We start from the raw sequence: 17583 nt of genomic DNA, 5'->3' as shown, positions 1-17583 counted from the left end.
GGGGGGGTGCATGGCTCTCTCCTTCTCCACGTCACCCGGTGAATTTGAGACTCCACTTTTAATGACGGGCAGCTGACGGATCAGCCTTCTGTTCCTGGCTGCAAACGTCCACTAAATTCACTGTTAAGACTCCCAAAGGTTTGCTGTTCCCATCCTCATTTTCATCCAGGGGAAACTTTGCCCCAGGAGAAGTATGTGAAAATGACATCTCAATTCTAGCTTGGTGGAGAGCTGCTCGGACCCACCAGATCAAGCATAACTTGTGGTTGAGCTCTTGACATTCCACGGCTCAAGTATTCACACTATCTCAGGGTATCAATCAAATGAACTAAATCCATATGCTGCAAATTGTTGCCACATAGTGTAAGCAGAGCACCATCCGATGCCCTGAGAATTCTCCTGTACAGATGCAATCTGGCCTCTGTTGGCGCCAGGCAGCGGCGAGCCAATCAATGATCCGCTTAGCTGTCCGAAAATCTCACCTGTTTGAGGACTTGCCCTCGTTATAGCCTTCTCTCTGTGTAGGCCTGCGCCTGCCCATTAAAGAGCTGAACCGAACACAAAAACTTTAATTTAAAATATATTATGTTATTACTTTGTAACACCATGTACAGAGAGCAGAGCTGTGGGAGGGCTCCAGCAGGCCTCATCCACTACAGACTGCCTGCAGAAAACTACAGGAGGGGGTGGAGATGAGACCAGTCACACTGGGCAAGAAATGAGAGCAGCAGTGAGTGGTCTTTGTTACAGGAAGCTCCAAGTTTCACACTGGATTACTGCACAGATCTGAAATGAATATTAAAGCAAACCAAGGACTTCATTTATAAAACATTCACGCGGCACTAGCACCCCTAGATGGCGCTCATCAGTATTGGCAATTTCAATTCTCACCAGATCCATCTGGGGGCGCTAGTGCCGTGTGAACAGCACCCGCCCAGCTATACTCCCGGCAGAATTTTTATAAATGAAGCCCCAAGATTCAAGTAAGAATGCACAAGGCTCTTGTATTTAGACTATCCCGGAGGTCAGCTTTAAAGTCCTGTTGATCTGAACAGACTTAATTAGATTACATTTTGTCTTAAAATCCTATTTTAACACTTTTTTAATTGATTTTTTGCGTTCTGATGTCCCTGATTTTTCCTCACTTCCTGTCTGGTGAAATTCTAAGCAGGACAGGATTAATATTTATTATATTATATGTACAGTGGGGCAAAAAAGTATTTAGTCAGCCACCAATTGTGCAAGTTCTCCCACTTAAAAAGACGAGAGAGGCCTGTAATTGGCATTATAGGTAGACCTCAACTATGAGAGACAAAATGAAAAAACAAATCCAGACAAATCACATTGGCTGATTTGGAACGAATTTATTTGCAAATTATGGTGGAAAATATGATGTAAATCTTGGTTAGATTGTATTAGTTGAGCTCCACCTAGAGCTTTCTGTGCTAGATGTACATGTACTGTTAGAGAAATACTGGCCTGCCATTTCTGACCACCTTCTGCTGCTCCTCTAGTTTTCAATACAGAGTTACAGATCCTAGAACAAGCATTCAGATCAGGAAAGACTGTGTTAACATCTATTTGAACTTTCAAATTAAATCAGCTACAGACCTTTCAGGTGCATCACAACAAAAGGTGTTTAAAGTTTTAAACTGGCCATACACCTTTAAATTATCTACAGATTTGCTATCGTCAGATTGAAAAGGTGCAACAGATTCCTCCATCTACGCTAAACTGTGTGGATGGAGGAATCTCCCACTGGGCCAAGCTTCAGTATCTTGCAAGTCGGCCCCGCTGGATCTCAAAATACATGAACAATGCCTGCATCCAATCAGATTGTTCCGGTATTTTAACAGCCAGCGGGGCCAACTAGCAAAATACTGAAACTTGGCCCAGTGGGAGATTCCTCCATCCACATAGGTGTATGGCCAGCTTTAGTTTTTTTCAGAAAGCAGCCTGAGCAGAAAAGCCTGTTCCCTGCCAGCCTGCTGCAGAGAGCGACCTTTGCTCTCTGTGAGGAAGCAGTAGTCTCTCTTCAAAGGTATGACATCTCCCCTAATGTTAGGCCCGAAGCAAAAGAAAAAAAATATAGGGGGAGGGCTTGCATGACTGTGAAGAGGGGATACAAGGAACAAAGAGTTAAATAAGGACTTACCAATTGGTCAAGTTCAAAGTTCGGGCGGAGCCTTTGTGGTGGTCTGAGGAGGAGGGTCACACTGGCTTTAGTCGGAGATCGTCGGATGAGGAGAGAACTTCCCATCCACCCACCCTATTATTTTGGGTTTGGGGGCTGTTGCCTGTCATAGCAGTGTTGGGCGGTTTGGGGTCTTTTGAAGGCGGAAACAAAGAGGTGATGGTGGTTAATGTTTGGGGACCTGTCTTGGTATGGGTCCTCAAGTCATGGTGATATATACTGGTCCAACGGGTAATTCAGATATGGATGTGTCTGCGGTCAATGTGCAGGTTGTCCCCAAGGCGGTGTGGTGTGGCTGGGAGCCTAACAGAGTTTAGGGTTTCCACAGAGACAGCATATCTGTTAATCATTTTGGCCTTCAAAAGACCTTTGAAACCTCATGCTTGAATTTATTGTTCTGTCATGTTTAATATGTGTATAATAAAAGGCTGCTATCTCCATTTAACTCCATCAAAGGTGTAGTCTGGTTATTTGGATGAAGTGGGGAGTTGGGTGGTTCCAGCAGGTTGCTTGGCATCAAGGGAATTGGGACATCTGTTCTACATTCTACTCAGAGCTAGATCTCTCCAATCAGCAGAGAGCATTAGCTTCGCTGATTGTAGATCTATAGCTCTGCCTCAGCAGGGGCATGTCAGACCTCTGCAGAGAGATCACAGCTTCTACATAGAGATAACAGATTTCACCAGGATAAAAAATGCTTCCCAATGGGGACATTTGTGTCCTTAGATATACTTGAGCCTGAACTCCTTATCTGCATACTAGTTTCTGTGTCAGTGACAAAAAGTGTTGAAGCAGGAGGGTCGGGTGAGCATGACAGCCAGGTATCTTGTATTTTTAGAAAGAGAACCTGTCATATTTACTTAAGGTTTACTGAAATGTTATTTGGCTTCTAACAAGTGTTTGATGTTTTCCTGTGCAGGTCCTTCCAACTAATCAGAGGCTACTGTTTGAAGTGTTTGATGAGAATCGATTGGTAAGTGCATTGCTGCCCTTTGCGGGGCTGCTCAATATCGTGTTATATGATTTACTGTATTGAGTGCGCTCGTTCACACAGCAGAGTTAATCATTCGGGAAATGGACAACACATTATGTTTGAAAGCCTGGGGAAATATTTACAGTCCAAATCTTAACTGTTAGAGACAAATGGAGTTTGTAAATGTATTCTGCAAAGTGTAAGCTATTATCACACTTTGAGTCTTGTAAATGATCTTTGCCGATGTTTTTGCAAAGGCTTATGTATTAATGTGTTTCCTTTTTGTGGCACGTTTGGTTTTCCCTGACCCGTGTCAGTAGCTCTGGCTGTCTCTGTATTTTAAAAATAGTGACATCATAATCAATGGTCAGTTCTGTAACAGAGCACAAGGAGGCTGTCTCATCACCTTTACGTGCACCATTTTGCCAGCATCACCACCCTATGCCACCCATCTACCAATCAGAAAGTTCACCCGCTTACTCCTGCACCCACTTACAGTATTATACCCTGGTGGCTAGGACACTGGGTGATGTAGTCAAAGGATCTCATCCCTACTGATGTGCTAGTGGCATCAGTGGTGGTGCTGGACAAATGACAGTGATGACTAGCTGGAAGTTGACGCATTCCAGCTTTTGCAATGTAACCGTGCTTCTTAGTATCAGAATGTATAGTGTACAATGAACACGAATATGCTCGCCTACAAGATCAATTGTGCGCTTATTTCTGCATGCTCCAGAAATTGTGCTCACTCATAAGCCCTCACTGACCTCCATAGCTGCAGGCACCATGGAGTAATTAATTCTCAATTCTACTGCAAAAACAATTTCACTTTCATGTTCGGCAGCTTTCTGCAGTATTGACTTGGCTGCAGTTTTCTTATTTCTAATGAATAAACAGAGGAGGTGAATAGAACAAGGGGAGTGGTCAGGGTGCCAAGATTCAAATTCGACTTCAATGTTTTTCTTGTAAGGTTTGAGGATAGGTTGCTCCACAATACCTGCAGCTGAAGAGATCAGTCAGGGCCTATTTTAAAGCCCATTTCATGCTTGATGTCAGTATGCAAATGTTTAAATGTCTATCGCCTGGCTACATTTCTGCTTTAAAGCTAACGGGTACTTTGTGCAAGCACCAGGTTTTCTTTAATGGCCCCCGCCCCAGAAGAACATACTGTCCTTCGCTCTTCTGCTACCACGTTCATGCATGGGAGTGAGTCATGGAAAACCTGAGTAAGCTTCAGGTCCCTCACAAGTCAGAGGTTACACAGGGTTGAGAATGCTCCCTGCCAGTGTGTGAACGTGCTGAGCCAAGCACCAGTGCTGTCACACGTTCCACTATACGCAGAGGTACTGTGTATTTCTCTTTGCCTGGGTGGTTGAACAGATTAGAGAGGAAAAAATGCTATGTGCATATTTCAGTTAAGGGGTTAAAGTGGAACTCCAGGATCATTTTTGCTATTCTGATCTTATCTGTGACACATGTCCTTGTGTGGTGGACATTTTTAAACACTTTTTTTTAGGGGGGAGGGGGTTGATCACAACTGATTATAATATATTTATTTCTATATATATTTCTATTTAATGCATTACTAGCTGCTGCTATTGCTGGGAAGAATTGTGTGTCTTCAAAGTGACTTTGATGATGCATTCAGGGCACATAGCGCCTTTACGCTGCTCCCATAAGGTTAAGGCTTTCAGTGCAGAGATGTTTCCGGGTCAGAGGTTATCTCATGCAGCTGTCATCTGTTTAGTGCTGTGACATGGAGAAGATAACGCACAGTGAGATAATCTATATGTAGACATTGTCTCTCCCCATATAAGGGAAGCTGAAAAGCTAGACCCAGGGGGCAGAGAAATGGCAGGTAGACTGCTGCATTTACATTTTGTCGAAAATATCAAACTTATCTTTTATGTCAATGAAAAACCACAGAATAGGAGGAACTGTGCTTGCTTCATGATACCTAATGGTTTCCTGCTTAGTAGTGTAGTGGTCTTTGTTGGAATTAGTATAGCTGTCCAAATTATACTTGATGGAGTAAAGTTTGTGGGCACCTGACCACCACGATGTCTATATGGCCAAAAGTATGTGAATAGCCCTCCAAATGATTGATTTCAGGTGTTTCCAGTGGAGGGTACTGTTAATGCTACAGCATACAAAGACATCATAGATAGACAGTTGTGCGCTTCCAGCCTTTTGGTACAGTTTTGGTATAGTTTGGCAACGGCTCTTTTCTGTTCCAGCATGACTGTGCACAGAACCAGGTCCATAAAACTGGTTTTTAGGGTACTTTAATGCCCTGCACAAAGCTTTGATTTCAACCCTACTGAACACCATTGGCATGCCCATTGTGAGCCAGGTCTTCTTTCATCCAACATCAGTAATTATTATTATTATTATTACAGGTATTTTATATAGCGCCGACAATTTAAGTAGCACTTTACAGAGTTGCATATTCACATCAGTCCCTACACTCAAGGAGCTTACAATCTAAGGTCCCTATCTCACATGCATGCATAGAGGGCCAACTTAGAGAGGAGCCTATTAACCTACTTGCATGTCTTTGGAGTGAAGGAGGAAACCGGAGTATCCGTAGAAACCCACACAAGCACAGGGAGAACATGCAAACTCCTTGCAGATAGTGACCTGGCAGGGATTCGAACTGGGGACCCCCAGTGCTGCAAGGCAGAAGCGCTAAGTAATTCCCTCCTTCAGAAGAGGTTCTCCTGAAAATGTACTATACTTTCTCAACTCAGATGCCATAAAAGTCTTAGGCTTGGTTCACACCTAGGCGATTGAGCTGGTGAACTGTTTTTGCATGTTTACGTTTGCGCGACTGTGCTTTGTTGCATGGCTTTCAATGCATAGATATGTCTGTGGGACCCAAACAGTGCGACAACCGCCCGAAAATAGCTCCTGCATCTTTTTGCGCGGCAGACGATTTTGTCCGACAAACCGCAAAGGTGTGAACAGCCTCCATTGACTTCAATGCAAATCTGTGTTTTGTGCGATACCGCGTGGCAAATCACCTAGGTGTGAACCAAGCCTCAAGCTAGAGCAGTCTGTGCAGCCGATTATGAGATCTACCCTTTTCACCGCAGAAAAGGCCAGCAATTCTCAAACAAGGGACCGTGTTGAAAGTCCACACTTATTTGTTCTCTCAAACACAATTATCAGTGCTGGTCTGGTTACCTCTGTGAACCACAGAATACACCCCCATGTTCTGGAGATGAGAAGGGGGTGGTATTCTGTGGTCTTTAAATACTTCCTGTCCTAGGGTGCCAACACTGCTTCTCCATAGATACAGTAAAGGAAGTGTTGTCACACTAGAGCAGGAAGTGTGTTACCGGCAGGCTCACCAGGTGAAAATAAAAGAAAAGAAGCCTGAAAAAATAAAACAAATGCGGCTACCACATGTGAGAACCGGCAAACTGCAATGTATTAAATTTTTGTTCTTGGATTTAGATACACTTTCCTTCCCATGTATTGGGGGGGAAATAATTGAAAAAATTAGAAACATTTTGACACCTTGTATCATGTGTAGTTTCCACTATTAAATCAAACTTCATATATTTGAAGAATTATTAAACTCTTTTTGGGATGTAGGGGATGCAAACTGTAGCAAGAGAAACCCATATGTATCCTCAGAAGCTTGTTTGAAACATGTACTGAAAAAGTATCTGCCATGGAATGCTGCAGCACTCCATATCTGTCTCATATTAAAATGGCAATGGTTAAATTTTTGCAATGTTTGTGGGATCAGGAGACAATGGCTGGTGCTTTGTAGGTCTGTCCATTTACCAGAATAGCTGGGAATGGGTTGAGTGTCCTTCAGCATGGGTGGCCAAACATCTCACTGATCTGAGGTGCTGACTAAAGGGTGACAGTGATGAGTCCAATGTAGGTTTTCACCTGTTGGTCATGGTATGCTAAAGCTACAAGTCAAACTGTATATACATAGTTGCCTACAGAATGACTAAGTGGGTGCTGCTCTGGGTTGAGAGCTTGCTGGTGACTAGACATGTGCGATTTGTTTAGTTCCGAATCAAAATTCGGACAAATTTTCCCAAATTCGAACATTTAGACGCATCGAAATTACCGAATCCCAATGCATCCGAATGTGTCCGAATCCAAATTTCCACTTGTCAGAATCCGAATTTCCACTTCCGAATTTTGGATCCCGTCCGAATTTCGTTTAAAAATTAAACTGAATTGGACATGTGACTTTTCTGGCCAATCAGATGTGTTTTTCAGTTAATTAATCCGTATGGGTCTGAACACGAACATTCGTATTCAGACCCGTTCGGATGCATTCAAATGAAAAACATCTGATTGGCCAGAAAAGTCACATGTCCAATTCAGTTTTCAAGTATAAATACAATTCTAAAGCTGAGGCTCCTAGACCCGAATAGCATTCGCGTCTGGGAGCCTCAGCTTTAGTAATATATGTATATACTTTATATGGCTCCCGGACCCAAATGGCATTCGGGAGCTCCCAAATGGAATTCAAGAGCTCCCGAATGCCATTCGGACCCCGAATGCCATTCGGGTCTAGGAGATTCAGCTTTAGTATTAATATCTGTATATGGTTTTCTGTGGTATTCGCAGTGAATATTCGTAGTAAGAACCTGCGCTGGGACTGGTTGCAAAAAAAAATCTAATTCTTGCCATGTTTATAAAAGAAAGACATGATCACATCTACTTATAACTATGGAGGCTGCCATTACTGACCTCATTTGATAATGCGTATTACTTGGCTGTCTTTTGCCTTGGTAGTTTCTGAGCCACTAAACTGGAGCAAGCATGCCCCTAGTCTGATCAGAGGAAAGTCAGAACTCGTCATTTGCATGCTTCTTCTGGGTCAGTGCCTCACAATGTGTTGCAGCCTTTGGAATAACATAATGGCCAACTAGCATTTGCAAAAGCAGTGGTTTCCCTTTTTAAATGGTGGTCTGAGCCAAGCATTCACTGGGGTGTGTTCATAATAGATGAAGTGGAAGGAGATTTTTTATAGGAATTCATACATTTTACCCCCAAACCTCTTTTCTCCCCCTTTCAACTATTTCACAGCAATATTTTTTACCTTCTTCTTGTATCAGGAATCTATTTTTATTACTCCCTTTGACATCATCACCAGGCTTGTAAAATTCTTGCAGTAGCAGCTGCTCGGATCCTATTGATGAAGGCATGGCCCCAGAACTACATCTCCCAAGAGCATTTTTTTCTTTGCAGCATGTAGGCAGGTTCTTGGGAGTCAAGCCAAGCATTGTTTTACTTGCTGGGAAAGAACTCAATGTTTACAAGCTGGGTAGAGAACAGGCGCAGTTCTATAATCCGACAGGCAGGGTTGACAGATCTGGTTCAGATTTCAGTGCTGCAAAAGCCTGTGTTGACAGCTCAAGCATTAGAAGCGCACTGGATTTGTGGCAGATCAGCAAGTACTTGCACTTGCAATGTTTTTAGAGGGATAAAACATGGAAAGATGTGCGGGTATTGCAGGGATGCACTGAATATGTTTTTTCAAGATGTCCACTTTGAAAACCGCATTCTCTCTGTGCGCACATGTGACTGGCTGTTTTTAAGAATACAGCATAAGGCTCCATTCACACAGGACTGGTTGTCTGCACGTATTCGGCCGGCCGAATATGCGCGGAGCCGCTCTAAACAAAAAACAATGCACTTTAATGTGCATTGTTCAGACTTTTGTGGTAGGTCCAAGTGCAATTTTTTTTGACTGATTCCGCACGTTATCGCGGTTATTTAATTGCCACAAATTAGCGGAATCCGTGCGGATGAAAGATTTTAGCGTTTGCATTGCCGCGCAGTCTTACTCATGGAAAATGCAAACGCTGTATGTTAATGGAGCCTGAAGCATTTGAATAAGAACCTGTCCTGTTCAGATCCTTTGCACTGCGATCTCCCGAACAGCCCGCGGCAGGATGGTCTTGGACCGCCTCCTAAAAACCTACAGAAGCCTTTACCCTTCCTCTAGATCCTCACACCTTGGATCACATCATATGTTATTAAAGATTAACATGTAGGTATTTGAAAACCTTTTCCCCAGTTATCACCACAACATATTTCCCACATTTTCCAGGAACTGGCACCACTCTAATTAAATAGGATTTCCAGTAAATGGAAAGGGAGATATCAGACGTGACGCATGGGAACCGAAGCAGCACACATCCAACCATCTGGAAGATTGCAGATTATGTTACTGAATCACATCTGTAGGAGCTGGGATAGGCGAGAGCAGACAGCAGTTTTCCTTTTTAGAAGAAAAGTTATTTTGTTTCCCGTGTTTGACGCAGAACAGCCGTGAGTGACTTTCGTCTGGAGTGCTTATTTCACTCAGAGGCCAAGTGGAATTTTTTTGGGCAATTTCTATCTCTTTGATTCACTGTCACAAGCAACCCAACAGGACACGGCAACCCAACAGCAACAGTTTCTATCAGAATTGTGAAGTAATACAATAAAAATGTAGGTGATAGCTTTCATGTGGCCAGCTGATTATATTTTGAGGTTCAAACTTTTGGAAGCCGTTCCCTTCTTCAGGAATGGTTTCGTAGGTCGATGCATGATGAAAGGATGGTGGGATATACGACCATAGCCACTCCACTGTAGGGCCGGAGGATAAGGATCGGCAGAGGAAGCCTGCCATTATTAGCTTCATATGCTAGGTTCTACATTTGATGGTGTTATCAGTTAGAACCTGGCAGAGGAATTGAGTAGTGGAAGCCTTCCTCTGCCGGCCCTTTGTTTACAAGTGACAGCAGCGATCAGCTGAGCTGTCACTACATTTGTGGCTCTCTACTGACAGAGCTCTGGGTAACGATTTAATTACAGAGGCAACCACCAATCTCACTGCATCCTATTCATTTGGAGAGGTGGACAGATCAGAGAAGGTCTCACTCTGAGTAGTAGCTGCAATTTTGCTTCCCGTTAGGGCCCGTTCACACTAGTGCAAGTGCATTATTTTAACATGCCTTACATTACAGTCCTCTGCCTATCTAGAGGCAGAGCCAGTTGTACCCGCCCCCTCCCGATCCGCCAGTTAACGCTGGCGGATCGGAGCGGTGAGAGGGGAATCCAGCCCCTCCCCTGTCACGGCAGAGAGCTGTGACAGGATCGAGAGGTGAGCGAACGCCGCTATGTGTTCGCTCACTTCCCGATCTACTGAGCTGACCTGTGACAGTCTCATTGTCACAGGTCGGCTAGAACTATGAGGTGAGTGAAAAGCACTCACCTCATATTTCTCCTTTGAGGCAATCCATTTTTTTGAATGGCCTGCCTAAGGGACCAAAATATAGAAAGGGTTAATGCATTGGTTTTTTTTTTTTAAGTAATGGAGTCCTCCCCTCTGCTCAAGTAGGCAAAGGGTAGAGGGAGGGAGGAGGAGGCAGCTTCTCCCAGCTTAGTCTCCTTCTGTTAAGCATCTGTATAGATGATTATCTGAGGGAGTCAGCCCGCTGTGCAGATCTGCGCTTGGTCAGACCAGGCGCAGATTTGCGCCAAATATCTGCACTACTTTGCAGTGCAGAAACTGCAACATCTACACCAACAAATGCAATTGTACAGATTCTGGTGCACGTTTCAAATCATCATGCACATAGGCGCACTATGTATGTCAAATGCGTTTCACACATATGCCAATAAAATGTTGAAAAGAAAAATAGTTAATCGGGCTCATTGTCTTCTGTGTAACTGGGGATCAAGTCTTTGGGCTTTTGGATGCTACGCAATGGAAGGTTTTACTGGTGAATAATATATATCAAATATGTTCAAATGTTATGGGAGAATTGTAGAAATGAAGGTGGAAGGTAACCTTACATTTCCCAATGTCATTTGGAGTTGTAGGTATCTCCATTTGGCCATAACCTTAAGCTGTGTGGTTGTACAGTAGCTGTAACTTCTTCAAAACTTTTTTTTTCTGCTTCAGTTTGTGACCAGAATCCTGCTCAGCATTAAAAGTTTTTCACAGCGCTGGATCTTGCACCTGCCGGTCTCCGTTCACAGGGTCGTTGCTGGGCGTCCTTTACCAGTGCTGATGTCTTTGCTGGCTCTGTATCCAGCAAGAACAATGACCGATTGTGCTGAGCCTTGGCACTTGTCACGTAAACTAAACCTAGCTAACATATCTTGTACTGCTCTACGTTCGAAACTTGGATCCTGGTAGTTCTTTAATATAAATAAATTAATTGAACAAAAATGCAAGGTTAATGCTTCGGATTCTCAAAGTCGCTGAGCCGCGGGCTAAGCAACGTGGCAAAACGCTCGCTCAAAATAACAAATTTGTTGTGTTAATATTTGTTATATTTTTCTTCTGGCGGCAAATAGACGTCTTTGAGGAGTTTGTGGAAAGCATCAGAGCGTTCAAGGTGTTTTAAAATCTATAGAGGGTTGGGATTTTTATTCATATACAGATAAATGGAATACAGCTCATGAATCAGTCATAATTATTTTTAAAGTTCAAAGTAAAGCCTTTCCTGGAAAGAAAAAAAGTGAAATTCCCTGCTAGCAAGGTGACTGCTAATAACCTGTATTTTGTATCTTTATTTTCTTCTGTGTTATTAGGTTTTAGCTGCAGCTTGGATCCCTGGCTTGCACCCTTCACTCCCCATCATGCAATGCAGGCTACTCAGCATCCATTGGAGAGGCCCCTAAAAATCAGATTGTGTTCTAGAGCTTAAAGGAAAAATCCATTATTTGAAATACATGTAAACCCATTTAATGTAAGCCCCATTATGTGATAGAAATGAATAGACATGTGTGATTCGTTTTGGAAAGATTCGTTATTCTGACAAATTTTCGTAAATTCGTACATTCGGATGCATACTAATTTCCGCATGACAGAAATAACAAATGCAAAGGAATACGAATTTCCGATAACAAACATTTCGGATGCATCCGAATTTCTTTGCTGAATGAAGTTTTGTGTTAAGCATCAACTTAAAAAAATAAAAACTTGAAGTTTGGTTAGCGGTAATATGTACAACTTTTCGTTATGAACATATTTTCCTTGCAGCAAAGTGACATTAGACAAAAGACACAGTCCGCAGAAGAAAAAAAAAAAGCGTGAGGTTCCCCTCCAATTGATAACAGGCCCTTTAGGTCTGGTAGGAATGTTAGGAGGGACCCACCCTAAGATAAAAATTTTAAAAAAGTGTGTGGGGTTCCCCCTAAAAGTCATACCAGGCCCTTTAGGGGCCTATGTAATATCCAACATACACTGACAGGTCCTCTTTATGCAGACATCAGGGGTCCCTAAGACCCCTAATGTCACCTAGGGACCCCCAAAAAAGCTGATGAAGCAGAGACCGCATTCCACGGTCATACAAGCGAATGGCCGACTATAGAGCCGGCCGAACGCTTGTATATAACATCCAGTAACGGTTGTTTAGATTCCCGGCTGGGTCCTGTTCGCGGAAGTAGGAAGTAGATCACGTAAATGCTCCTCCACCCACCAAGAAGCATCCGCTGTCCGCCCGTAATTTTACAATGGACGGACAGCAAGGGGTTAAAAATAATGTAAAATGTAAAAATACAAAATAAAATGTTAAAGTCCCCTGCCTCCCTGAACATTCTACGTACGAAAACGACGGTCACGCTACACTATAGGTATCGCCGCATGCGCCAGAGTGAAAGCAATATTTCTAGGGCCAATATTCACAGATAACTCTAAACTGATGATCTGTACGGGCTTTTAAAGTGTTGGCTATGGACAGTTTGGGGTACTGCATTTTGTTGCCGTTTCACGGGTGCAGGCATTTTTTAAGTTTGGCATGTTGGGTATCTATTTACTTGGCATAACCTCATCTTTTATATTTAGAAAAAAAATTGGGTATTATATTGTGAGTTTGTGCACTAAAATTAACTTAAGTTTAATTTTTCCTGAAATTTTACTCAAATCATGGGATGTAAAATTTTGTAACTGCAGCCATTTTATTCTACAGGGTCTCTGCTTTCCAAAAATATAATTTAAGTAATTTCCAGGCCTAAAATATGGATTGTAACGTGCGCAAAAACACATGCCAAACTACAGTCATCTGAATCTAACCGAAGCCAAAAAGCCTTTTGCAGCAGAGACTCTTGCACACATAAAGCTTCATAGCTTTTGTGATTATAGCCATGGCAGAGCCTCCCACACAGAAGTCAGTTTTAGAAAGCCCTGCCAAAGCCTACAGTATCTTATGGACAGAGGCGGGGAAAAGTTTGTTGAAATCCTTACAGTCTGTAGCGTTTAATTTGAAGTTAATTACAATTCTTTTAGTGTATAATTCACCTTAAAGTTTTTTTCCCCCAATAAAACTGGATTTCCATGATAAAGACTTGTGTGCAGAGTTTAGGTGGAAGCTTGCACAAACATTGGGAAGACAACTCTAGTGCCCTTTTGGTCATCTAAGTTTAACTTCTATTTGTTTGCAGCACATATTGTGTGTGTGTGTATATATATATATATATAGATCTATATATATATATATATATAGATATATAGATCTATATCTAGATATAGATCTATATAGATGTATATCTATATAGATCTATATAGAGATATACATATATATATAATCCTAGTTACTATACAAAAAATGCATGAAAAACACATTTTCACTTGCTTTATTGGCACTCCCATTGCGTGACTCTGCCCCAAAAGGAGCTCATGTACTTACCTAGCATCAAGCTTTAAGCAACACTATGCTCTTGCCTAGTGTGAATGTGCAATATTGAATATAATGGAAATCCTGTTGACAAGCAACGCCAGAACGCCCAATCGGTAGGCTATTGCTGGCGGGGAAGGAGGCATGAAACTCCAATAGCAACCTGAAAGAGAAGTAGGGGAGAGGGAAGAAAGAGCACAGAGCCTTTTCTGGGGAAACCTTTCTGAATGCTGGAGACCCAGTCATACTAGTATATTTAAAGAGGAACTTTACCTACCAATTTAATGCCCCCCAACACAGTTACTTTCAAGTCATGCCAACTGTCAAGGTTGCAATTGTGCTCATTTTTGCCCTCAAATGGCTGATGGCATAGCTGATCACATGTGCAAAACCATGGCAACTGCATTCTAAATAGAGGCCAAGATGGCACCTTCCTTGGTTGTGAGGGATAGGAGGTTTTAGATTCCCTTTAAATATACTGGGCCTTACTTGTCCAAGTGGCTGTTTTGCCAGTGGCCACTGGGGATGCACCTATACCGTTTTTTCGGTATCGAGTATGAGTACCGATATATATATTTCGGTACTCACCGATACCGAGTACTGATACCGGTATTTCCGGTAGCATAGAGCCGGCTTCCCAGGCAATCAGGGAGCCAGGCGGCGTGTTATTACCCACTGCCCGGCTTCTTGATTGCCTGGAACGCCGACTTCATTCTGTTTGGCCGGCTTGATGCTGATTGGACGGGAAGCTGGCTTCCCAACCAATCAGCATCAAGGCTGGCCAAACAGATCTGACAATATGGTGACACAACCTCCACCCTGCAGACACCTCTTTCCCCTTCATCGATCCTCAGCTCCATTCATTACTGTGCCAGTCCCTCGGCCAGCTGGGCAGACACCGCTCTCCCGGATCTGCCCACGTCCCACGTGATCAGCCCTCAGCCTGCTACTGTGCATGCGCAAACTGCCCAGTGCTCTCAGACATCCTCTAACAGCACCAAGCAGGCAGTGCTGGCGCTGTGCACATAGGTGCCATGGGCAGATCTTGGAGAGCAGTGTCTGCCCAGCTGGCCGAGGGACTGGTACGGTAATGACTGCTGCTGAAGATCTATGTGAGGGGAATAATTTCTCGGCAAGGTTGGGGTCGTGTTACCATATTATCAGATTTATCTCCCTGTCTCATTGCTGATTGGCTGGGAAGCCGGCCAATCGGCATCGAGCCGGCCAAACAGCATGGAACCAGCTTCCTGAGCTCCATGTTCCCTCGCGGCATTGCCGGTCAGAGGAAATCTTCCTCTTACCGGAAGTTCCAGTATCGGGAAAGGTATTGGAGCAATTGGGCTAGTATGAGTACTCACCCAAATACTCGGTATCGGCACAGATACTAGTATCGGTCCATCCCTAGTGGCCACCCAAAACTCTTCAAGGCAGTGGACAAACGCAGCCATATTCTGGTTGCTAGAAGCAAGACTTTTCTTTCCATGATGCCAGAAGAAGGCAGCGCAGTCTGTGGCGAGAATGGTTACTTTAATCTGGAGAGCAGATCACTTGTTCCTCAGAAGAGAAACAGACCGTTTTGTCCTGCTCAGCTGTATTTTCTTTTCAGTTTATTTTAACGTGCAAGCAATCTCTCCTTCTCTCACTTTTTTTTTCCTCTTCCTTTTTTCCCTGCCAAGAGAGAAGTGCCCAACGAATACGAAGCGGTTTAGGTTTACAGCAGCTCCCAATGTGTTTGCTGCTTTAGTCAACTGTGAAAGCTGTCCCGCTGATTCTGCTCGTCCATTCTGATGGAAAAGGAGCAGCTGGGAAGGTGCTGTTTCAGGCTCGCTGGCTCTTGGACACACAAGGGGGGACAAAAAAGAACCTAAAACAGGAAAAAAAACAAAAACTTTGACTGCACCGAAGACAGATAGGGGGGGAGAAGAGTCACATGATTTGGGCCACCCTACCCTATGTCACAGTATGTGGAAGCTGTGATAGCTCTTATCCAGTCACGCCTGGAATGCTGCCTGTCACTTAGGCTATTTCGGCTATCTGTCGCTATCGGGTCTGCAGTGCTAACAGTTTGGCAGATGGGACGCTTTTTCTCTGAGTTTATGTTTTTGATTTTTAACTCCTGGCAGAGCTCGCAGCATCGCTTTCTGCTTCTCTTTGCTGCCCGTTAACAGACCATGGCCCATCGGCTACGATTGCATTTTGGCTCGGGAAGGAGCAACACAGCCCCCGAGTCTGATGTCCTAGAACAGGAGAGGGAAGATGACTTTTTCATGGCATTCCACACGCTGCCGAGGAGGAACGGCACCCACCCCAGGCACTGCGGAGAGGAGACCCTTCAAGAAGATGGTGCCCTGAAGAGGAGCACCTCAATGTTCATCCCGCAGCTGCTACAGAACATTGAGGTGCGTCCTACTCGAAGCTCCTCCATGCAGATCTCCCTGCAGCGCAAAAGCCCAGATGAATGCGAGAGTTCCGACTTCTCAGACGAAGTATTTTCTTGTGGTTTTGCGGACTTTAACGAACGTTACATTTCGCCTGTGAGGAAAAACTCCTCCTGCTTAAGCAGTCCACAGGATACCCCTGGTAATTCTCCTCCTCGGCTGCATGAATCCGGGGGGCAGCCAGCTAATGGGGCAACCTCCTTTCTTTCCAGACCTCCCATACGACATTTTGGGGAGCAGAATGGAAATTTAAATTACGCCACAGATGGAGAAGAAGAGATTACAGTGTCCACATGCAGACAAAATGTCGGCGGTTTGAGAGTTAAAAGCCAGAGTCACGGTGCAGACATCCGGCAGGTGAGGCTGCTGTCACCATGTCATGAAGGACAGGACGTTTCTCCCGCAGAACCAAGACGCTGGTCTTTACAGCATCTTCCGGACACATCTGAAAGTCCCGGAAAAAGGTGTTTTGTCTTCCAGCTCCAGCAGTCTCAGACAACTAATTGCAACTTGACGGGAGAGTACAATTTTGGGTTTACAGGCACCAAAGGAGACCGACTGGTTCGATATCCTCGCATCAGGCTGGAAAGGAGTACCTCCTATCCGCTGCAGCCACGAGCTGAGAGCATCAGCCCTGTAGAGAATGGAATCATCCAAAATGGCAGGTCATGCGGTAAAGACTCAAGTGAAGATTTTCCGAATGATTCCAGAGACCTCCCCTCGCAAGGACAAGGGTGCTCGTTTGAAATTAGGCAAGAGCAAAATGGCAGACAGCCCCATTTTAGGATTCTTTTGACACGTGGTAGCGAAGAGCAGAATGGAGACCAAGGACATACAGCTAGAAATTCTGGATCCGCTTCCAGAAATGACACGGTAAGTAATTGGTACTCCATAATTCTTGGAATCCAATATAGAGATTTACTTTTTTAATGTGCTAAATAATAGGTGGGCAAGCATGGGAAAATCTCTCAAAAAAGGACAATTGTTAAGAAAACGTTTAGCACTGTTTCGGTTGGCAACACGGTAGCCATTGTGTGCATGTCTTTGTGACCTGTACACAGTGCATGGAGAAAAGTGGGGTAAAAACTTGGCCAGACATTTTCCAAAATATTGGCCAGTTTCAATAATGAGTGCCTTTAACACCTGTGCTCCTTCTCCCTTGGGACTTAACCCTTAAACAACCTGAGAAATGCAAAATGTGTTTACATTGCTTACCAATGTTGGGCCAAAGTATGTGGCCACAGCGTGTTTAACCAACAGCCTATTAACCTTTTTAAAGTACAATTAAAGTCAAACCCCCCCCCCCCCCAGCCCCTCGTGCATCAC

At 43.9% G+C, this 17583-nt stretch overlaps 1 protein-coding gene across 1 annotated transcript in view; it reads left to right on the top strand.

Moving 5' to 3' along the window:
• The window catches only part of NEDD4L (neural precursor cell expressed, developmentally down-regulated 4-like, E3 ubiquitin protein ligase), a 372712-nt gene that overhangs the window by 204264 nt on the left and 150865 nt on the right, over positions 1-17583 (top strand). Inside the window, exon 5 of the mRNA XM_018576257.1 lies at positions 3114-3167. Coding sequence (XP_018431759.1) covers positions 3114-3167 — 54 coding nt within the window. The remainder of the gene's footprint in view (positions 1-3113; positions 3168-17583) is intronic.

The sequence above is a fragment of the Nanorana parkeri genome, unplaced genomic scaffold (genome assembly GCF_000935625.1).
Source record: "Nanorana parkeri isolate BGI_ZX_2015 unplaced genomic scaffold, ASM93562v1 scaffold61, whole genome shotgun sequence".
Taxonomy (NCBI): domain Eukaryota; kingdom Metazoa; phylum Chordata; class Amphibia; order Anura; family Dicroglossidae; genus Nanorana; species Nanorana parkeri.
This window is presented reverse-complemented; position numbering and strand designations above follow the sequence as displayed.